The sequence below is a fragment of the Pituophis catenifer genome, unplaced genomic scaffold, assembly GCF_029215685.1.
Source record: "Pituophis catenifer annectens isolate HBS135680 unplaced genomic scaffold, rPitCat1.0.hap2 SCAF_15, whole genome shotgun sequence".
Classification (NCBI taxonomy): Eukaryota; Metazoa; Chordata; class Lepidosauria; order Squamata; family Colubridae; genus Pituophis; species Pituophis catenifer.
In genome coordinates this window covers 6,489,065-6,513,832 of record NW_027256895.1, presented here as the reverse complement: position 1 = coordinate 6,513,832, position 24,768 = coordinate 6,489,065, and the positions used below count along the sequence as shown (strand labels likewise).

The following is a 24,768-nucleotide window of genomic DNA, read 5'->3' as shown; positions in this document are numbered from 1 at the left end:
AACCACCCAGCCATATCCACCTAGCGGCTGTGAGTTGTCCCCTTCTTTCAAGAGGAGTTAGAAAGGAGGTTACGTACATGGATAGAGGTTTCCAACAAATCCTTTGGCAGCCCTTTATGTTCAATCATTGCTCGGTGACGCAATGCTAAGAAAGTAGAATTTCAGTCTAACTATGCCCACACTCAGAAGGTTGATCCTGGTTGACTCAAGATTGACCCATTCTTCCCTCCTTCCAAGGCCAATAAAATGAAGACTCAGATTGTTGGGGGCAAAATGCTGACACTGCAAACCACCCTTAGAATAATGTAACACTATGTGCATGTACGCCACTTTCTCTGGAGTTTTTCTATGCCACTTTCAGCCTTCTGCTTCTCATGATATGGCTTCACCTTGGGCCTTATAACAACTATTACCATATTTTTCGGACTATAAGACACACTTTTTTGTCTCCCTTAAAGAGGATGAAAATGTCTGTGTGTCTTAAAGACTGAATATTGCTGAAGCCCCGCCCATCTGCTGGCCATTTTTTGGCCTCTGCATGCCCCATTTTTGGGCCTTTATTGGGCCTTCACCCCCAAAAAGGGCCAAAAAAAGCCTCAAAATGGGACATAAAAGCCCCAAAAATGGGCCAAAAAAGGTCAAACCTCTGCTCAAGCAGAAAACCTTGCTAGACAAATGTTTGTCCAAACTCTCCTTAAAAACCTCCAGTGTTGGAGCAACACAATTTTTGGAGACGAATCGTTCCATTGATCAATCATTCTAACTGTCAGAAAATCTCTCCTTAGTTCTACTTTGGTCCTCTCCTTGATTAGTTTCCATTCATTGTATCCTCTCCTGCCTCCAGGTGCTGAATGATGCCCAGCTTCTTTATAGCAGCTCCTTAGATATTGGAACACTTTTGTCTTGTCACCCCTTGCTCTGCCAAAATAGTTGCCTTTGTCGGTAATTTGGTACCCAGAGGATGGGGAGCTCTGAAGCAAAGCGATCTGACATCTGGGCATCATTATGTGAAGTTTTGTTGACCAGAAATATCTTCTGGAGAATGAGCACAACCCTAAGAATGGATTGATGCCAATAAAAGGAAAAACTGGAGAAAAACCAGGGGAAACATTTGAAGAGGCATTTTGTAAAGCAAGCTTAGACAGCCATATTCACAGGAAGGCTGAAAGATCTTCCCAGGTCATCTGAGAATGTCCAGACAGGACTTACTTTGGTGTTATTGATAAAGCAAATCCACAAACATGTGAAAAATGCTGTAGAACCCCTTGGAGTCAGAATGTCAAGCTTTTTATAAGACTAGACTGCCTCAGAGGAGAGGTTTCAATGCTTTGTATAACCTTCTTGATAAAGAAGCTAAATATTATTAGGCAAACAGAATTGATGGTAATTGATGTTTGAATCCCCAAATCTTACCCATACTAATATGCACCAGAAAGGAAAAATATCTAATATTGTAACTCTTTATTCTTATTATCTTCACTATAAAACTTGATAAAGAAGTTGAATAATATTAGGAAATATAAATGATAATTAAATGAATTCTTGATCCCAAAATCTTACATATACTAATCAACATTGTACTAGAAAGTAAAGGAATTGAATTCTTCAGTTCTTTCTTCTTACTAGCTGATCCTTGGTATTCATCTCAGGTCTCAACAGAATGATGTAACATTTAGGGGAAAAGATACATCCCAGTAATCCTGCACTAGAAGCTAAAATGGAGAAGATCTCCACAGCCAACAAGGCTTTTCCCGTGGAGCTCAGGTAAGTTGGAACAAATAGCACCCAAACGCTGCAAAATACCAGCATGCTGAATGTAATGAATTTGGCTTCATTGAAGCTGTCTGGTAATCTGCGAGCACAGAAGGCCACAAAGAAGCTGGCAAGAGCCAGGAAGCCCATGTAGCTTAGGACACAGGAGAACATGACCGTAGAGCCTTCGTTACATTCATTGATGACGGCCTCGGTCACAGAATGCATGTTCAACTGTGGGAATGGAGGGGAATATCCTAGCCAGATGGCACAAAGGCCAACTTGGATGAGAGAGAAGAAAAGGACAATGGAGGTTGCCATTCTTTTTCCCACCCACTTCTTCATGTTGGAGCCTGGCCTGGTAGCCATGAAGGCTACAACCACAGTGAGGGTTTTGGCCAAGATGCAAGAAACAGCCACGGAGAAGATGATGCCAAAGGTTGGTTGTCGGAGAAGGCAAGTGACTTTACCGGGTTGACCAATGAACAGGAGAGGACACAGGAAGCAGAAGTGGAGGGAGATAAGGAGAATGTAGGTGAGGTCCCGGTTGTTGGCTTTGACCAAAGGGGTATCTCTGTGCTTAAGAAATATTCCTAATATGAGAGCAGTGATCAAAGACAATGAAATAGAAACGGAGGCCAAAGAAAACCCTAGAAGTTCCTTGTAAGAAAGGTATGTTACAACTTTGTGGATGCAGTCATCTTTTCCTTTGTTTGGGTATTGGTCTTCTGGACATTTGAAGCATTTTTCCATATCTTTAAGACAGATGGACAGATGGACAGAAAGAAAGGAAGGAAGAAAGGAAGAAAGAATTCAGGTCAATTTGTGTATAGCACTTTGTCTCCCAGCAGAGTTGTTGTAACATCCTGTATGTTTATGTGTACATGTATCTATGTGTGTATCTATATGTGTATGTGTGTGTGTATATATATATAGTAAGATAAAAGTTCCGCTCGCACATATATGCTAGTCGTTCCTGACTCTCTTGGAGGCAGTGCTCATCTCCGTTTCAAAGCTGAAGAACCAGTGCTGTCCAAAGACATCTTTGTGGTCATGTGGCCAGCATGACTAAATGCCAAAGGCGCATGGAATGCTGTTACCATCCCACCAAAGGTGGTCCCTATTTTTCTACTTGCATTTTTTACATGCTTTTGAACTGCTAGGTTGGCAGAAGCTGGGACAAGTAATGGGAGCTCACCCTGTTACACGGCACTCAGGATTCCAACTGCTGAACTGCCAACCTTTTGATTGGCAAGCTGAGTGTCTTAGCCACTGAGCCACCTCATCTCTTGTGTGTGTGTGTGTGTGTGTGTGTGCGTGCCTGTCTGACTGTCTGTCTCTCTCTCTCTCTCTCTCTCTGTGTACCAATTTGACCTCATGAGTTCAACAAGAAACCATTGTGAAAATTGTGAGTTCTACTCCCACCTGAGATGGAAAGTCAGCTGGATGACCTTCACTCAGAGCCACCAAAAATAACATGGACTGCTTTGGATTTCACATAAGTAGAAGTTCCAAAGGTGCTTTTTCAAGGGGCAACTGGACTTTCTGTTTTTTCTTTGAAGACACTTTGTTTCTCATCCAAGAAGCTTCTTCAGCTCTTCTTCAGCTTCTTGAATGAAAAGTGAAACACTTTGGATGAGAAGCGAGGCCATGTGATGAGGTGAGCTCCTGTCCTTGCCCATCCTCTGCCAACCTAGCAGTTCAAAAGCATTCAAATGTGAGCAAATAAATAAGTACCACGTTGGTGGGAAAGTAACAGAACTCCTTGACATCATGTTGCCTATGTACTCAAGAGACATCAGTTTCAGAGTTCTGGTTAGTTAACTGATGCAGCTGCTTATATTACTGCTTTAAGATAAAAAACAAGAGACTGTTATAACAATGGATAATGTACCTGTTTTGTTTGAAATCTCCCCTTCAGGGCAAGGAACACAGTCATAGCAACAAAATTTTTCCTCTTCCTTTTTCTTCTTGTGTTTTCCAGGATGGCACTGTTCATTACACACTGAAAGGGGACAGACCTAATACAAGTAGGAAAAAAAAAACTGGAATGAGAATGATACATCCAGTTATTTCTATGTACAGGTGGTCCTTGGCTTACAGCAGTTCATTTAGTGACCATTCAGAGTTTACAGCAGGGTTGAAAAAAGTGACTCACGGCCATTTTTCACACTTACAACCTTTGCAGAATCCCTGCGATCATGTGATCAAAATCCAGATCCTTGGCAATTGGTTCATATTTATGAGAATTTGGGGAGGGGGTGTTCCCATCTGCTCTAGCTAAACTTCTTTTGTCTGGTTTAGGTGATATTTTTCCTTTATTTCCTTAATGACTTTGTTATTTGTCCCAAATGTGCTTGTTCATAAGACAACTGGATTTTGCTTTTCCCTGAAGACATTTTGCTCCTCATCCAAGAAGCTTCTTGACATCTTCAGTTAGAATTGAAGACATTTCTTGGATGAGAAGCAAAACATCTGAGTTTTGAAAAAGCACCTTTGGGACAACCAAATTCTGGATGACCGTGAATCTCCATAAAGACTTAATAACTTCTTATCTATCTCCTGAAGGAATCTTTTAGACAACGTTCATGCCTACCCATGCCTGCTTCATCTTTAGGTATGGCAGCTTCAGTCTAGCCTCACAAACTGTAGCGTTTCACTTTACAACCTTAAGAAAAATGTTATAAATTCAGTCACACAACTCAACAGCTGCTTTGCTTAACAGTGGAAAATCTGGTACCAAATATGGTCATAAGACAAGAGCTATCTGTATACAGAAATAATATTTCCAGAAAAAATGGCTGCCAGTACTATGTGCAAGAATCTAGGTCCCAAGTCTATAAGATAAACAAAGCATCACATATTGCATTTGTACTTTAATTGAGGTAGAAATCAGATTTAGAGAGAATTCTGCCGATTCTAATAAAAACAGAAAGGTTGAGGTTTCCCAAGAAAGACAGTAAGAGTGACTGATGTTTAGCCTTATGGCATATTTGGTCTGACTGCCAAGGTTCTGTAGTAAAGATTATACAGTCCTATTATTTATTTTTTGGAGTATAAGATGCACTCCCCCCAAAAAATGAAAATTTGAGTGTATTTTATATTCCGAATGTAGCTTTTTCGAAGTTGTTTTTCAGCCGTAATGAGGCACTAGCAAGTGAAGTGATCTTCCGTGTTTTGCCTGCTTTTCTCATTGCTGCTCCCTCCAATAATCAGCTGTGTTTTACAAGTTTTTTTCAGCCCTAATGAGGTGCTAGTGAGCGAAGCGATCTTCCGTGTTTTGCCTGCTTTTCTCATTCCTTCTCTCTCCAACGATCTGCTGTGCTTTAGAAGCTGTTTTTTTATCCCCAACCAGGGGATAAAAAGCAAGCATGCACACTCAAAACCAGCAAACTAATGTGTTGAAGCTGACCAGACTAAGGATGCTAGCCAGAAGAATACCTGATAGGCATAATTCCTATTTTCCTCCCCAAAAACTAAGATGTGTCTTATATTCTAGTGCATCTTATACTCTGAAAAATATGGTAATTTGTAAAAGCCATTGAGAAACCAAAATTGGGAACTGGGGAAAAGAGAAAGTACAGGCAAGGAAGCAAGTGGAATGATATGGAGAAGTGAAGGAACACTTGCCTGAGGTCCTTCAAACATGGCAATGTTACCTATGCTAAATCCAGACCTTATTTGATGTGAAATCAATGTCAGTGATCCAACTGGAGAACATGGGGTCTCTCAAGAAGCCACAAGAATACATACCTGATTGAAAGCTCTAGGCCACAAAATCATATTGTCACTGATGACAAATTTATCTTCTTGGGGTCCATTTGGATCGATCCATCCAATTTTTACCCTCTCAAAGGACCTGTTTGGAAAAATGACCATGTGCACAATGTCAAATCCACCTCTCATTTCCTTTTGCTCATTGAAGGACACTGTCTCACCAGCAGAATTATTGAAAGAAACCCTTTGAAGGTAGGGATGGAGCTAATGGAAAGCCAAGAGGAAAAAAAAAAAAGAAAAGCTTACAACATTTAGAAGAAAGAAAACAAAATGTATGAATACCATTAGATTTCATTTCTGCTTGCAGTTATGGTGAAATAGTTCTACTTCCCTAATTCCAGTCATTAATTCTGATTAAGAAATATTATAACCTCACAGACTTCAAATGAGTCTCAGGCTAATTTCTTCTCCATCACTTACATAGAATAGAATAGAATAGAATAGAATAGAATAGAATAGAATAGAATAGAATAGAATAGAATAGAATAGAATAGAATAGAATAGAATAGAATAGAAGGAGAGGAGAGGAGAGGAGAGGAGAGGAGAGGAGAGGAGAGGAGAGGAGAGGAGAGAAGAGAAGAGAAGAGAAGAGAAGAGAAGAGAAGAGAAGAGAAGAGAAGAGAAGAGAAGAGAAGAGAAGAGAAGAGAAGAGAAGAGAAGAGAAGAGAATAAAATTCTTTATTGGCCAAGTGTGATTGGACACACAAGGAATTTGTCTTTGGTGCATATGCTTCAAATGAGCCTCAGGCTAAATTCTTCTCTATCTCTTACCTGGAATAGAATGGAATGGAATGGAATGGAATAGAATAGAATAGAATAGAATAGAATAGAATAGAATAGAATAGAATAGAATAGAATAGAATAGAATAGAATAGAATAGAATAGAATTCTTTATTGGCCAAGTGTGATTGGACACACAAGGAATTTGTCTTTGGTTCATATGCTCTCAGTGTACAAAAAGAAAAAATAAAATATATTCGTCAAGAATCATAAGATACAACACTTAGTGATAGTCATAGGATACTAATAAGTAATCAAATCATACTAGGAAACGATAAAAACAATATAAGTTGTAAAGATACAAGCAACATGGATATAGCCATAAGTGGGAAGAAAGAGGTACTAGTAAGGATGAAGAGAAAAAGAATAGTAATACAGTCTTACTAGTTAATTTGACAGTATTGTGGGAATTAGTTGTTTAGCAGAGTGATGGCATTTGGGAAAAAGCTGTCCTTGTGCCTTTTTGTTCTGGTTTGCATTATATTTGGCAGGGGAAAAAATCAAGAATCAAAATACAGTCACTGCAAGATAGTAGAGAAAGAGGAGGATTTGGACTCCCAGATTGGGAAATTTACTATAAAGCAACATCACTTATATGGATCAAAGACTAGATGGGATTACGAAACAAAAGAATTTCCACATTAGAGGGATACGATTTAGAGAGAGGGTGGCATTCTTTTTTATGGGAGGGAAAAAATAGACAACATAACTATTTTCAGTGACATCTAATCAGACAGGCACTACTACAAACAGGGCAAGGGATAGAAAAGAATCACTATGATAAAATTCCAGAATGGTTCTTCACAATGGAGGCACAAATTTACCCAAATGCATTAAACATTGACAAAATGAAAAGATATAAAGATTTGTTAAATAGTCAAGGGGAATTGAAAACAAGGCAGGAATTAAAAGAACAAAGTACAGACATTGATTGGTAGCCTTACATGCAAATAAAATCAGATATAAGACAGATTTGATACACTATGGATTCCAAAGAGAAGTACATGAATTAGATAAAATCCTCCAAAATAAAAGAATTTTAACATTAGAGGGATACGATTTACAGAGAGGGTGGCATTCCTTTTTATTGGAGGGAAAAAATAACTATTTTCTTTTCTTCTTCTTTTTTTGTAAAGTTTTTTTTTTTTTAAACACACAAACAAACATACAATGCTTGGATATTGGCCCTGTTTTAAATTTGTACAGATTTTTATTCATTTTTAACACAATTTTATATATTCAATTTTTCTCATATCTTTTATTTTCTCTAAATTTAAAAAACCAATATTACCCTTCATCTTAATGTTTCATGCTAGTATAATTCCTTTTTTCTTTTCCCTCCTTAAAATTTGAACCCCTAAATTTAAATTCACGGAACATAATACAATCCCCAATTATTTCCTTAAGTTATCTTATTCTACTCACCAATAATTCTTTTATCAACTATTCCAGATAATACATTTCAACAGTTAAACATATTCAATAAAGAAAAAAATCAATTAAATATCAATCTTACTTCAATACCCCTATATTTAAATTCATATAACAGAATACAATTCCCAATTATTTTCTTGAATTCTCTTATTCCAATCTCATAGTTTTTTCTTTACTAATTATTCCAAATAGTACATTTTGACATTTTTATCAAGACCAATTAAATATATCTAAGTAATTCATAATCCAATATCATTTCAACTTTCTTTTCTTATTTAGTTAAGTTCCAAATATATAATTAAAAATATTCCATTTGTTACAGTACCCTTCATTAATTCTTTAAAGATACAGTTCATTTCTTCATATTAATTTAAATGGTTTATTATTTACCATTCTATTACTTCAATTATTTATACATTTGTCTCTTATACTCCAGACATCATAGTTTCACTAATTAGTTAAAGAATCAATTTAATATCAATCTTACTCCAATGTCCCTAATTTAAAATTCAAATAATATAATACAATTCCAAATTATTTTCTTAAATTCTCTTATTCCAATCTCAAATAGTTTTTTTCTTTAGTAACTATTCCAAATAATACACTTCAACCATTTTATAACATTTTTATAAGGACCAGTTAAATATATCTAATTAATCCATAATCCAATACCCTAGTAGTCATTTCCTTTACCCCATATTTCTCTTCCATTTCTTTCTCCCTTCCCTTCCTTATATTTTATTTTCTTTTTCTTTCCCCTTCTTCTTTTTTGTATTTTAAAATCCTGAACTCTCTTTTCCCTTTTTCTTATCTTTCCACTGTTAGTCCCAATGTAATAATTTTTTAAAATCATAAACTCTTTTATTTTGCTGTATCTTTCCCGTTATTTTCCATCCCTTTCCCCTTTTTCTTATTTTGTCACTGATAATCCCAGTGTAATCATTTAAGTTTTTTATATATTCTTTCTAGTCCACCCTCTTTTCTTTTTTTGTTTCTTTCCCCTTTTTCTATTTTTTCCATTGTTAAGCCCCATGTAATTTTTAAAGTTCTCCTTTTTATTATTGCTACCCAAATAATCATTTAATTTTCCATAATCAGTCTCCTTGTCTTTGTCTTCTTCTTTATTATCAGTCTCTTTTTCTTGCTTCTCATTCTTTTTTTTTCAGCTTCAGTATATCCTAAGTCAATTTTCTGATCATCAAGTTTCAATTTTCCATGCATCATTTTAGTCATTTCCCTTATTTTCAGTTTTCAATGATAAGTACATTGTTATCATCATTTCCTTCAGTTCCTGCACCATTTTATTCTTTTTAAGTTGATATTTTTCCAATTGAATTTACATTATAGTCCTTTTTTTCTCTTTTCTCTTTCTCTTTTCTAATTTAAAATTCAGTCCAAATATACATAGTCCAAATTGCGCATTGCATTCCAATTTAGTTTCAATTTAAAGTCATTAACCAGTCCTTCTGTTACAATTTTTTCTTTATTCTTTTAATCTTCCTCTCTTTAAAGTTTCCAAATTAAAAATAATCTTTTCGGGTTCTTAATTCTTCCGATTTTTTTTTTATTCTCCAATTACTTAAATCCAAAACAAACTTCTAGTCGGATTTTATCACTTTATAATATCCGCCTTAATCTTCTTCAGTCCTTCACACCTATTATCTGCTATTATAGCTCCAGGACTTTACAGTTCATTTAAAAGTCTTTTTTTCTTTCTTTCTGCCTATGAGTTAAATATCATTCACCCAGCTTCAATATTCTGTTCAGTTCTACACTCCTGCCCATTACTTAATCTGGTTGCCCCAGTTTACTGGTGGTCGTAATGGCCGCAGCACTCCGCTGCAAAGTCAGAGAGAAAAACCTCCGACCTCTGAGGAACTTGCCTGTTCCTCTTGGTCTTCCAAGGTGCCTCTCTTTCTTCTCTGTCCCTGCAGGACAGATCTGGTCCAAAGACCCCTCTGCAGCGGTTCGTCAGCCCGGGATTTCATGGGGCTCATCAGAGCCCGCTAATCCCCGACTGTCTCACCGCAATGCTTCTGGTCGAATCACAACATAATTATTTTCAACGACATTTAATCAGAGAGCCACTACTACAAACATGGCAAGGGATAAAAAAAAGAATCACTATGATAAAATTCCAGAATGGTTATCCTTAATGGAGGCACAAATTTATCCAAATGCATTAGACATTGACAAAATGAAAAGATATAAAGATTTGTTAAATAGTCAAGGGGAATTGAAAACAAGGCAGGAATTAAAAGAACAGGGTACAAACATTGGTGGCCTCACATGCAAATAAAATCTAGGTATAAGACAGATTTGATACAATATGGATTCCAAAGAAAAATACATGAATTAGATAAAATCCTCCAAGGCACAGAAGATAAATTGATAAAAAAAAATTATAACTATCTATTAAGGTACAAACTGGAAGAGAAAGATAGTTAAGGAAAATATGATAATTTGGGCAAATTTTTTTGGATATAACATTGAATTGGATAAATGGAACAAAAATTAAAAACTGACAATATCTGTATCCTATAAAGAAAACATGTACAAAAGATTGGCAAAGATTTTTCCCAAAACTTCATCAATATGATGGAAATTCAAACAGCAAAAGGGAACATATTACCATATGTGGCAGTCCTGTTATAAAGCAAAACAATATTGGAGTAAAATCAGATCACAATTAGAAGAAATAACCAAACAATGTACGGAGATGAGGCCAGAATATTTTTACTAGAAATACTCCTAAGGTCATATGAAAAAGAAATATAATATTTAATTATTCATATTATCACAGCAGCAAGAATAATCTATGCTCAGAATTGGAAAAACAGTAATATACCAACCGAAGATAATTTGATCAGAAAAGTTTTGGAATGTGCGGAAATGGATAAACTTACAAAGGAGATACAAGAAAATGAGGAAACAGAATATTACTTAGTGTGGGAGAAATGGTATGAATGGGTGGAGGAGAGAGATAAAAGGCAAGGAAAAATTAAATAATGGTTGAAATAGGAGTAGAAGCAATGGTGGGATTCAGCCAGTTCTCACCACTTTGGGAGAACCGGTTGTTAACTTTCTGAGCAGTTTGGCAAACTGGTTGTTGGAAGAAATCATTAGGGCAGGGAACCGGTTGTTAAATTACTCCACTGATTAGAAGTACAATAACAAATATGAGGAAACAAAAACTGTAGAAACGAAATTGTGTACAGGGGTATTTATATGTATATATATAAATAAATTAATATTAGAAGAATATGTACAAAAGATACATTAGAATAAGGGAGAAAAAATGTATGAGTAAGAATTTTTTTACTGATGCGAAACTGTTGAAAAGGAAAAATTGTTAAAGCTTTCTTTTTGTTTTTTTTTTAAAGAATGTTTAATATTTTTTTTAAAGTGTTCTGTTGTTTTTACAATTACCTGCCAAGGTTGCAGCTCAAAAAGTTCAGCAGTTTGAACCTTCCTGAAGGATCTCTGATGGAGCTGAGAGGACAACATGGCATTCAAAGCATGTGCTGCTGCATAAACACCATTATAGATACTGTAGCTATGTACAGTGGTTCCCATCTCAAAGAGAGGCCCAGGGAGGTCCTGTAATCTCTCTTTGCCAGTACACATTTCATTCTTCTCTATTTCCATACCAGGATCTGGAAAAGTACAGTCAAATGCTCGCTCCCAAAACTCCTTCAGGAAGCCCTGACTTTTGGTCTTGGATGGTTTTATGCCCTCAAGAAATTTGCTGAACCCCGGAAGTTCTCTTGAGTGAAATGTAAAGGAAATGGCACCATGGAAAAAGTTCAGGTCCCAACTTCTTTGCAAGAAGGGTAATGTGAAATCAATTCTACTCGTCATGACCCATACTTTCTTAAATGAATCTTTTAATTTATTTCTGAGTTCTTGTACGAGTAGAATGGTCCTCAGCTGGGAGAGTGTCACTGATTCTCCATAGAGGAGGAACACCTTGGTTTTCTGATCAGTTAAAGGTATATCGATATATGAGGTTATTTCAGTCATTTCTTCAAAGTTATCCAAAGAGACGCGCTGTGGGATTTTTTGTCTGTAAGCTGTGCAGATGCCATTCTGGAAAAGCAAAGCTTCCAGAGTCTGCAGGAACTTCTGTCCATTGTCATTGTCATGAATGAAGATCCCGATCCAGGTCCATCCAAAATGTTGGAGCAATTTAAGAATCCCCAAGTACTGTTGGGCTTCGTTGGAGACCATGGAATAGAACGAAGGGACCAGAGTGGAATCAATCTTCCCAGGGACCAGGGCACCATAGGTGAGCTACAAATATAATATATAGGTGAGTTAAAAATATAATTATAATTTTTAAAACCAGCGGACAGCTTCATCTCTGTATGTCTGATTTTGCTACCATTTTTTAAATAACTTGTCAATGCATAGAAAACCATGGATTAGTTTGGGAACTGTTTCTGAAGTATTAGTGCATAATGCATTTCCAGCAATATTTTTTGGTCAGAGTTGGAAGGGACTTCATTGGTCATCTAGTCCAGACCCCTGCTCAAGGAGGATACCGTACACAATTTCTGATAAATGGTAGTCCAATCTCTTCTTGAAAGTCTCAAGTGATGAAGCTCTCACAGCTTCCGAAGGCAACAATCATAAACCAATCCATTACCATCTACTTAGAGACTAACAACCTACTCTCTAACAAACAATTTGGCTTTAGAAAAACATTGTCCTGCAATCTGCAACTATTACACTGCAAAAACATATTGGCTTCAAAACTCGACCAGGGTAAATCAATAGATGCAATTTATATAGATTTCTGTAAAGACTTCAATTCAGTGGTACACGACAAGCTACTTCTAAAACTAAAATCTTATGGCATTTCCGGTTTCCTGCATAAGCTGGAATAGCTGCGTTCTCTTTGCGGATGATGTAAAACTATTCAGCACCATTGACAGTGCTGCTACTTTACAATAAGACCTTGACTATGTGTCAGAATGGTCAAACAATTGGCAACTCCAAATCTCAACCAATGCTCTTTTTAACACATTGGCAAAATCAGAACACAAAATACAAGCTGGATGGAAATGACCTAACAGACAACCTCACTCTGTTAAAGACCTTGGAGTACTCATCTCAGATGATCTAAGTGCCAGAGCTCACTGTAACAGCATTGCTAAAAAAGCATTAAAAGTTGTTAACTTAATATTGTGTAGCTTCTTCTCCGGTAATATTGAACTGCAAACTAGGGCATACAAAACTTTTGCCAGACCAATTCTTGAATACAGCTCATCTGCCTGGAACCCGCACTACATATTGGACATTAATACAATTGAACGAGTCCAGAGATATTTCACAAGAAGAGTCCTCCACTCCTATACTTGCAACAAAATACCTTATGCCACCAGACTCAAAATTTTGAGCTTAGACAATTTAAAACTTCACCATCTTCGGTTTGACCTAAGCATAATACATAAAATCATCTGCTACAATGTCCTACTAAATGTCCTACCAAACTCAAGGTAAACTGATCCAAACTCAATTGCAGAAAATATGACTTCAGTAACAGAGTGGTCAATGCCTGGAATGCACTACCTGACTCTGTGGTTTCTTCCCTAAATCCCCAAAACTTTAACCTTAAACTGTCTACTGTAGACCTCACCCCATTCCTAAGAGGTCTGTAAGGGGCGTGCATAAGCGCACCAGCGTGCCTACCATCCCCTGTCCTAATGTTTTCTTTTATTCATATCCTTTACATGTATTTATAATTATTTTTACACTTGTATCTGTCATAAAATACATGAAAATAATAATAATGATGATAATAATGATGATGATGATGATGATGATGATGATAATAATAATAATAATATAAAAAAACAAAAAAAAATTGGCAACCCAGATGAACCAGATCCTAAAACATGATGATTGGATGACAAATGGAGGACATTTTTGATCCAAAAAGATAAAGACTTTTTCTTTTGAAAGGACCCTGGAAACTATAGGCCAATCACCTGTTTGCCAACAACATACAAGCTTCTTACTGGTATCATTGCAAACCAAATCTATGGATACCTGGAAAGAAATAACTTGCTTCCTGTAGAACAGAAAGGATGCTGCAAAAACTCAAGAGGAACAAAGGATCAATTGCTGATCAACAAGCTAATCCTAAAGAACTCAAAGAAAAGACGAACCAACCTGTTCATGGCTTGGATAGACTATAAGAAAGCATTTGATTCAGTTCCCCATAGCTGGATCAAGAAATGCCTGGAAATATTAGGCATCAGCAGCAACATACAAAAATTCTTGGAATCTTCAATGAACCTCTGGAAAACGAAACTTATGGCTAATGAAGAAGAACTGGGTGAAGTTGAAATTAAACGAGACATTTTCCAGGGCTATTCCTTTTCACCCCTACTTTTTATACTCTCAATGCTACCACTGACAATCATTTTGAAGATGAACTGTGGATACGAACTTGCAAAGAAAGGACTGAAAATCTCGCACTTGATGTACATGGATGATTTGAAACTGTTTGGTAAAAAAGCTGAACTGAATTTATTAATTGAAAACACAAAAGAATTCAGCCAAGACATTGGTATGCAGTTTGGAATTGACAAATGTGCAACAATAGCAACCAAAGCAGGCAAGATCATAGAAGAGGATGGAATAGAACTAGAGAATGAAGAAATGATAAAGGCAGTAAAATCAGAAGAAGGCTACAAGTACTTGGGGATTTTAGAAGCCTCTGACTTCATGAATAATAAAGTCAAGGAATTAACTTCAGCCAAGTACATTTGGCGAATTCGTAAGATATTAATGTCCAAATTGAGTGGAGGAAACTTCATAAAAGCCATAAATACCTGGGCTATATCTGTGATTAGATACTCTGAAGGAATAATTGACTGGACCCAGATGGAGTTAGACAATTTGGACAGAAAAACAAGGAAGCTTATGACAATGAATCATGCCTTGCACCCTAAAAGTGATGTTGACCGATTATATTTACCAAGAGCAGAGGGTGGTCGAGGACTCCTACAAGTAAAGCAGACTGTGGAAGAAGTAAAACGCAGCTTGAATGATTACATCCAGAAAAGAGAAGAACCAATGATTAAGGAAGTAAATAAAGGAGGCCTTTTAAAGACAACTAAAACAAAAGCAGAATGTAAGAAAGAAGTAATTGAGCAGCGAGCTGAAAATTGGAAAAGCAAAGCTCTGCATGGCCAATACTTGAAAAGTATTGAAGGCAAAGCTGACCAGAAACTAACTTGGAACTGGTTAAGATCAGGAGTACTGAAAAAAGAAACAGAAAGCTTTATTTTGGCAGCTCAAGAACAAGCCCTAGCCACAAACTGTATGAAGGCAAAAATTCAACATGTTACCACCAACAGCAAATGCCGCCTCTGCAATGAGAAAGATGAGACAGTCGACCACCTGATCAGTGGGTGGAGCAAAATTTCACAAACTGACTACCTACAACGCCATGACCGTGTTGCTAAGATCATTCACTGGAAATTGTGCCAGAAGTTTGGACTTGAGTACAGCAAAAACCACTGGGAACATCAGGTTGAGAAAGTTTTAGAGAATGAGAAACTCAAGATCTTGTGGGACTTTAGGATTCAGACTGACAGGCACTTGGTCCACAACACACCTGACTGGGCCTATAACCTGTTAAAAATTCTTTTTATATAACCCTTACAGATCAAAATGAAGTGTACAGTCTCCCTGGGCCTTGCTGCTTAACAGTTTTTAACTGTAACAGGAAACTCTCCTCAGAAGAAAAAGACCATAGAGTATATACCATAGATCCCAATTTATAAACACTGCCATCTACTGATTGAATACTGCTGTAGTTGTTGCACATAATACAAGGATAATCTGAGGCATTTCATTAGTTATCCAAGTAATTTCATCAGCCAACATATAATAATAATAATAATAATAATAATAATAATAATAATAATAATAATAATAATAATAATAATAATAAAAAAAATAAAAATCACAAAGTACCGGGACTTGCAAATTGAAGTTGAGCGACTGTGGAAAAAGAAATTGTGTGTTGTCCTGATTGTAATTGGAGCCCTTGGAGCAATACCCAAAGGGCTACCCGGCTATTTAGAAATTCTAAATTTGCCAGACTTGAATATTTTGACTCTACAAAAAACCACCTTACTCGCAACAGTTTACATCCTCCGACGATACTGTAATGGTTCCTAGGTCCTTGGTTAGAACTCGAGCTGCTGAGCTATTAACCAGCCTCAAAGGCTGTGAATCTCACCAAAGATTAAATAATAATAATAATAATAATAATAATAATAATAATAATAATAATAATAATAATAATAAAGTTTTAGAACATAATAACCTGGATATCACGATTGTGGAGAAAAAAGTGTGGATCATCAACATTGCCATAACTGGTGACAGCAGAATCAATGAGAAACAACTTGAGAAAGTCACCAGATATCAGGACTTGAGAATCGAACTGCAGAGACTCTGGCATAAACCAGTGCAGGTGGTCCCAGTGGTACTCGGCACACTGGGTGCTGTGCCTAAAGACCTAAGCAAGCATTTAAAAACAATTGGCGCTGACAAGATCACCATTGGTCAGTTGCAGAAGGCCACCTTACCGGGATCTGCTCACATAATCCGCCGATACATCACACAGTCCTAAACGCTTGGGAAGTGTTTGACTAGTGATTTGTGATACGAAACCCAGCATAGTTATCTCTTTTGCTGTGTATACTGTCATTTTTGTGTAAAATAATAATAATAAAACTTCTGTTCCATTGGTAGATTGTTCTCAGTCAGAAAGTTCCTCCTCATTTCTAGGTTGAATCTCTCCTTGGTCAGTTTCCATCCATTATTCCTTGTCTGGCCTTCTGGTGCTTTGGAAAATAGCCTGACCCCTTCCTCTCTGGGGCAGCCCCTCAAATATTGGAAGACTGCTATCATGTCTCCCCTGGTCCTTCTCTTCACTAGACTAGCCATGCCCAGTTCCTGCAACCGTTTATCATATGTTTTAGTCTCCAGTCCCCTAATCATCCTGGTTGCTCTCCTCTGCATTTTTTCTAGAGTCTCAACATCTTTTTTATAGTGTGGTGACCAAAACTGGATGCAGTTAATTAGTCTTTCAATTACCTTTTCCTCCTTTTGGAATCACCAGGAGTTTAAGGTGAGGAAAAAAATATGTAATTCCATGTTTTATAGTGCAAAACCCCTACCTGTGGAATCTTGTAGAGACCAAGGATATCTGCCATGTAAAAAGAGGTATCAGAACCAAGTCCTCCAATGATGGCTATCAGGTTCCTCTGACTGGCACATTTGTAGTTGAGAAGAAAGCTACTTGATTTGAAGAGCAGGTCCAAGGTGGTCCGATAAGTCATCTTTGCATCATAGTAGCTGTCGTAGATATGGAATCCAAGGGTAACATTAGACAAGATCTGGGGATCCTCATTGATCTCCTTCACAGCAAAGGCCACGGCAAGGGCATGCTGGTAGAACTTTGTCACCATACTGAAAACAGAAGTGCATTCTTTTCCAAACATGTGCAGAAATCAAGTTTCCAATATTTACAAAGCTACAAAGCAACCTTAGCCAGCATCCTATTCATGTGTACAAAAACACTCTTTTACTTGATGTTTTTTTCTAAACTCAGTAACATAAGTCCACCTAGTTTTTAAAATGTGATTTGCAATAAAAAAACTGGAGAGATTGAAATCAATTAAATGCAACACTATAACAAATATAAATTTTAATTGTAATTGTATTTTTTTTAAAAAAGAATAAACATTGTTCACCATTTAGAATTATTTGGTAAGAGGGGTTGCTGTACATATTGAATCAATTGATCAATAAATTTAAATTTTTAGCACAGAAGCCATTAAAGGAAAAAAATGAAGAAGTGATGGAGCACAGGGGCTGCAAGGGCAAAAACACAATTGTTATTTTCATGAGAAGACAAGGAAATGTTGAATAGAAAGTTCCATATGCATAGAAAATTGTAACTGACATCAAGTTTATTGCATTATTATAAATGAATGGGAAAACCACAGCTCAAGTCAACTGGCTATAAAATATAGCAGCATAAAAGTATATCTTTAATATAGTCACACTTTATTTATTTATTTTATTTTGCAAGCTAGATATTGTAACTGTTTTCACATCATAGAAAATAGAGGCTGACTATTTTTGTTGTTGTTTCCTAGCACTTTACCTTTCTCTAGAATCTTAGACCAATGTTTCAAAATAAAAAGAATTATCCATAAGGATGGACCAATGCACTGGTTACTTAACGGTAGCGCTAATACTGAGTAAGGTATTATAGTTTATGAAACATTATCTCTCACAGACAAAGTTCCTCAGTTCCACCTTTGTTGTCAGTCTGGCTAATATTTGCAGGTGTAGTGACCAAAACACACACACACACAAACATATTTTTTCAAAGTTGCATTTTTTCTTGCAAAAGACAACTGGACTGTTTCTTTATTTGTGTCATCATTTTCCAAGGTATCAGTGGAGATTCTCAGTCATCCAGATCATAGCTGATATAGTTGTCCACTTGCTTTTTGAAAAAACACCTTTGAGATTCTTCTCAAAGATGCTGCATCAGTTATAATGATAACCAATGAACATTATGTGTAACCTATAACATTATAACTGTTGTATAACCTATAGCATTATAACTGAGGAAGCTTCTTGCATAAGAAGCAAAATGTCTCAGAAGATAGAATAATAGAGTTGGAAGGAACCTCGTAGGTCTTCTAGTCCAACCTCCTGCTTGAGTAGGAGATCCTATATCTGTCTGTGGAGATTCTCAGTCATCAGGGTCATGGTTGTCCTAACGATGCTTTTTCAAGAAGCAATTGGAATTTCTGGTTTTTCTTTAAAGACATTTCACTTCTCATCAAAAGAAGTTTCTTCAGCTCTGAGAAGCAAATCATCTTCAAAGAAAGAAGAGAAAGTCCAGTTACTGTACCTCTTGAAAAAGCACCTTTGGGAGACCCTATATCATTTCAGACATACAGTATGGTTGTCCAGTCTTTTTTTGAAAGCCTTCACTGGTAGTCTTCCATCTTCTTCCTCTTCAAATAAAAAAAACAAACAAACAATCCAGTTGTCTTTTGAAAGAAAAGAAATTAAACCTTCGAAATACGGTAACTATGACCTGGATTTCTGAGAATCTCCATACTTACTCAGAAAAGTCAGCTGAGACCTGTGAAGGCATTTCCTCAAATAGATCTTCACTGAATGCATATGTAAACTGAGAGATCATCCCACCAATGAGGAGGTCAGCTGGCTGGTACCACTCATGAGGAATGGGGATAAGATCACTCTGGTGACATTTCAGGCTGGCTATATCTCCCACTAAGTTAAGGATCAAAGCCAAAATCATAGATTGTTTCACCGTCTGAGAGAAAATCTCAGCTTTCTGCATCTGTACAGTCTTGTCCATTTCAACTGCCATTTTCATCAGCCCCTGATTGGCACCATTGTCATTTTTGAGAAAAATAGATTGGTTATCACTTAACAAGGAGATAAATGCAAGTCGATGTGTATCAGCTGAGCCTGCTAACATTCTAACTTCAGATGATTCAGTAGATTAAAAAGGGAGAGATTTGAAAAATTAACTCTTCAGAAACTCCCTTACTTCAGGTCCCTCCTCCCAGTTTTGAATATCAGAGGCAAAATAGACATGTTCAGACTTATTTTCTCCTGGGAAATAGTTGAACAATAGGTTGGTTGGAAGAAAATTTATTTGACTAAATCCGGAGGCAGATAATTCAGAGAATAATTCTTTGAATGCTGGGTTTGGAATCCTAAACAACCTTTTTGCTAATAATTGTATTTTTTCCCTTCCTTCAAGCTTGGAAGGGTATGTGTGCATAGAGTTAGTTTGTGTGCCCATCTGGCCTTTACACTCATCAATGCCCACCTAGTTGTAGTGAACCAACCAGCCATGCCCACCCAGCCATACGCACCTGGCTGCTTTGAGTCGTCTCATTCTAGAATTAGAATTATAGAATAACAGAGTTGGAAGGGACCTTGGAGGTCTTCTAGTGCAACCCCTTGCTTAGGCAGGAAACCCCACGCCGCTTCAGACAAATGGTTATCCAACATCTTCTTAAAAACTTCCAGTGTTGGAGCATTCACAACTTCTGGAGGCACGTTTTCCAACAATTAACTGTTCTAACTATAAGGGAATTTCTCCTTAGTTCTAAGTTGCTTCTCTCCTTGATTAGTTTCCACCCATTGCTCTTGTCCTGCCTTCAGGTGCCTTGGAGAATCGCTTGACTCCCTCTTCTTTGTGGCAGCCTCTCAGATATTGGAACACTGCTATCATGTCACCCCTAGTCCTTCTTTTCATCAAACTAGACATGCCCAGGTCAGCAACCGTTCTTTATATGTTTTAGCCTCCAGTCCCCTAAATATCTTTGTTGCTCTTCTCTGCATTCTTTCTAGAGTATCAACATCTTTTTTACATCATGCAACCAAAACTGGATTATTTATTTATTTATTTATTTATTTATTTATTTATTTATTTATTTATTTATTTTGTCGCATTTCTATGCCGCCCCACTCCCAAGGGACTCTGGGCGGCTTACAACCAAGAATAAAACAATGCAAACAATCTCATAAAAGGATAGGGTGTGGGCAGTCCGGACCTCAGGAGGTAACTGGTTCCAGAGAGCTGGGGCAGCCACAGAGAAGGCCCTTCCCCATGGATTCGCCAGCCAACATTGTTTAGCTAACGGGACCCGGAGGAGACCGACTCTGTGGGATCTTACCGGTCTCTGGGAGCTATGTGGTAGAAGGCGGTCTCGAAGATAGCCTGGCCCTGAGCCATGTCGGGCTTTAAAGGTGATGACCAACAGCTTGAATTGTACCCGGAGACCAATAGGGAGCCAGTGCAGCTCGTGGAGAATTGGTGTAATGTGGGTGTATCTAGGCGCACCCACTATAACTTCCGCAGCTGCATTCTGGACCAACTGTAGTCTCCGAACACTTTTCAAGGGTAGCCCCATGTAGAGCGTGTTGCAATAGTCCAACTGTGAGGTGACAAGGGCATGAGTGACTGTGAGGAGAGCCTCCTGATCCAAGTAGGGTCGCAATTGGTGCACCAGATGAACCTGTGCAAAGGTCCCCCTAGCTACAGCTGTCAAATATTGTTCCAGTCTCAGCTGTGAATCTAGAAGGACACCCAAATTGCGAGCCCATTCTGAGGGGGGCACTTTCTCACCCCCCAGAACCAAGGATGGACAATCGACATAGTCTTTAGGGGGCAATACCCAGAGCCATTCGGTCTTGTCTAGGTTAAGTCTGAGCCTGTTGACTCCCATCCAGATCCTCACAGCCTTCAGGCACCGGCACATCACATCTACTGCTTCATTGAACTGACGAGGGGTGGAGATATACAGCTGGGTATCATCAGTATATTGCTGATATCCCAACCCGTGTCATTGGATGATTTCACCCAGTGGTTTCATATAGATGTTAAATAGGAGGGGAGAGAGGACTGAGCCCTGAGGCACCCCGCAAACGAGGAGCCTAGGGGTCAACTTCTGTCCTTCTATCAGGACCAACTGTGATCAACCAGAGAGATAGGAGGCAAACCACCACAACACGGTGCCTCCCACTCCTAGCTCCCTTAGTCATCCCAGAAAGGATACCATGGTCAATGGTATTGAAAGCCACTGAGAGGTCAAGTAGCACCAAGATAGAGGAATGACCCCATCTCGGGCTCACCAGAAATCATCCCTCAGCATGACCAACACAGTTTCCATGCTATAGCCAGGTCTGAAACCAGACTGAAAAGGGTCCAGATATTCTGTTTCATCCAATGACTGCAGGAGCTGAAGTGCCACCACCTCTCTACGACCTTTCTCACAAAGGGTAGGTTGGAGACTAGATGAAAGTTTTTTTTAATTCTGCTGGGTCCAGGGAAGGCTTCTTCAGGAGGGGCCTCACAACCGCTTCCTTTAAGGGCTGCAGGAAGGACACCTCCCTCAAGGACGCGTTAACTAAAGCCTGGAGCCAGCCTCGTGTCATCTCCCTGCTGGCCGAAACCAGCCAGGAGGGGCACGGGTCCAACAAACAAGTGGAGGAACTCATCACCCCTACAGCCTTGTCCACTTCCTCAGGAGTCACTGGCTCAAACTCCTCCCACACAATAGGACTAAGACCCACCCCTGTCATCTCAGTCGGTATTGCCCAATCCAGGTCCATCCAAATCTGAGCGATTTTATCTGACAGAAACTGTACAAATTCCTCAGCTCTACCCTGCAAGGGCTCCTCTGTTCCCCCAACCTTAAGGAGGGAGCGAGTTACCCTAAATAGGCTAGCTGGGTGAGAATCAGCGGATGCAATAAGTGCGGAAAAATGTGAACATTTTGCCGCCTGTAAGTAAGTCCTAACAAAGGCTCTTAAAAGTGTTTGGTCGGATTCGGATTTACTGGTCCTCCAGCATCACTCTAGATGTCTCTTCTGGTGCTTCATCTCCTGGAGCTCCTCAGTAAACCAGGGAGCTTTCCTGGATCCGCTGCCATTGAGAGGCCACAAAGGCGCAATCCAGTCCAATGCTCCAGACGCTGCCTTATGCCAGGCAGCCACTAGGGACTCGGCCGGATTGTGGACAAGGGAGTCAGGTATCTCCCCAAGCTCCTTCTGAAACTCCTCAGGGTCCATTAGGCATCTGGAGTGGAACCATTTAATCGGCTCCGCCTCCCTACGATGGAGGAGTGGTGTCTTAAAGTCCAGCCTCAACAGGAAATGATCTGACCACGACAAGGGTGAGACCTCTATACCCCTTAATTCCAGATCATATCTCCACTGCCCTGAGAGAAATACCAGGTCAAGCATGTGTCCCCCCTCATGGGTCGGACCCTGAAGTTTTTGGGTCAGGTCCATGGTTGTCATGGAAGCCATGAACTCCTGAGCACCGTCGGAGGATTCACCAAGTGATGGTAGGTTGAAGTCCCCCAGTACCATAAGCCTGGGGATCTCCACCGCCAACCCGGCTACTGCCTCTAGCAGCACAGGCAGGGCTGTTGTCATGCAGCTGGGAGGCAGGTATGTCAACAACAAGCCCAACTGGACCCTTGAGTCCAACCTCAAGAGGAGAGACTCACACCCAACAATCTCCGGGGCAGGGATCCTGCTAGCACAAAGGCTCTTCTGGACTATAGCTGCCGCTCCTCCACTCCTTCCCTGGAGTCGTGGCTGATGCAATATCTGAAACCCATTTGGACACATCTCTGAGAGGGGAACCCCCCCTCCTGGCCCAGCCAGGTTTCAGTTATACATGCCAGGTCAGCCCCCTCCTCCAGGATTAAGTCCCGAACGAGGGGGGCCTTGTTAACAACAGACTTGACATTAAACAGAAGCAGCCTGAAGCCAGGGCCCTGACATCCCAAGTCGCCAGGTATACGAGGTGAGTCCGATGAACCAAAACCAGAGGGGCCGGAACAAGTTATCATTTTGAGACAGCAAGTCCTAGTTCCCTGAGAGGAGCCTACCCCTTGGCTCCCGCCATATCTACCTCTCCCAGTCATAACCACAATATTCCGGCTCTCCATCCCCCCAGGGATCCCCTTCCCCACCTCAGCGGCCTCCCTCCTCCCCGACAGGCAAGGCATCCAACTCGTACCGAACCGGGAGTCATATCTGAGCCCCCATCTGCTTCTGCTTGCACACTCAGCAGAGGGGACTCCATTCCCTGCCCCCGGGTCCCTCATTTTCCCTAATTCCAGCCAGTCCAAACCCACTTCTTCCATTCTAAAAATAATTTAACTTTCAATCCATCCCAAACACACTCACACATACACACATACGCACTGTCCCCAAGGTAAAATTAATATATCAAACAACTTCAAAAATGGTCTAAGCTTCAAAGATGTCGAATAAAATTGAAGCAAGTCTGGGAGTGCTCTAGGGACTCTACTGATGGCTTGTGAGGAGCCACATATTGAGGTATCCCACCAAACAATGAATGTCCTCCTGTTACTGAGCCTTAGCCCTGTCCGATCATTTCCACAAGCCGACGGCCACTCCACCATCTTGCCTTGGGAGGCCTGATGCATTTCACAGAGGCATCTGGTTTTTTTCTTCAGATGGTCCTCCTGGTTGAAGTCCTGCTTTCCTCTCCACTAAGACAGTCTAAGGGGCCACAATTTGGCCCTATTTAAAAATGTTTACATGGGAATAAATCCTAGTTCTTTCTAAAGACAACCTCTAGCCCAGGATAGCTGTTTTATCAGTGGCATGGAAAGTGAAGATTAAAAGATAATTTGGCTGAAAATTTTCCCAGAAGGAACTCCCACTGCAAAGAATGCTGATAAACTTAGTGGGTTTCTCTGCGTCTACCTGCTACCTTAATTAGCAGTGTTTCAAATTCTAAAATTTCTGACTCACTCTTCAAGTAAACCACAACTGAGTTTCTCCATAGATTAAGGGTCATCCAGTTTATGGTTGTTCCGGATGTTGGCTTCTTCCTTCCTGAGTTGCCTTAGCTAGCCCACCCTGGTAGAGCTGAGGCAACAAGGCGACAAACAACCTTAGGTGGTGGTGAAGGGCTCTAGGACCCAGGGGAGCACAGGCAGCCGGGAGCCAGGTTGCAAATTTGTCTCCATGACTCTGTGACTCAGATTAGAAACCAAGAGTCTCAGATTCAAGTCCTATAATCTTATAGGACCCCTGGATACAGTATTCCGGGGTGGACTTACCAAGGCCTTATAAAGTGGTATTAACACTTCAGGTGATCTTGATTCTATCCCTCTGTTTATGCAGCCTAGAACTGTGTTGGCTTTTTTGGCAGCTGCAGCACACGGCTGGCTCCTATTTAAATGGTTGTCCCCTAGGGCTCCAAGATCCCTCTCACAGTTGCTACTATTGAGCAAGGTACCACATATACTAATTGCAAGAGAGGTTGGAATAGATGATTATGTACATGGATATGGCTTTCCAGCAAATCCTTTGGATAGCCCTTCATGTTCAATCATTGCTTGGCGATGCAATGCTTAGAATGCAGAATTTCAGGCTAACTGC

The 24,768-nt window shown here is 39.3% G+C and overlaps 1 protein-coding gene across 1 annotated transcript; it reads right to left on the bottom strand.

Moving 5' to 3' along the window:
- Nucleotides 1-1,605: 1,605 nt before the first annotated feature.
- On the bottom strand, nt 1,606-19,303 carry LOC139324810 (vomeronasal type-2 receptor 26-like). The gene is made up of 6 exons (XM_070954561.1): nt 18,921-19,303; nt 16,950-17,241; nt 11,173-12,036; nt 5,506-5,733; nt 3,647-3,773; nt 1,606-2,507 (listed from the first exon to the last, which is right to left on the bottom strand). Exons 1-6 carry the CDS (start codon nt 19,301-19,303, stop codon nt 1,606-1,608), a joined length of 2,796 nt encoding a protein of 931 aa, XP_070810662.1.
- Between the last annotated feature and the right edge of the window lie 5,465 nt (nt 19,304-24,768).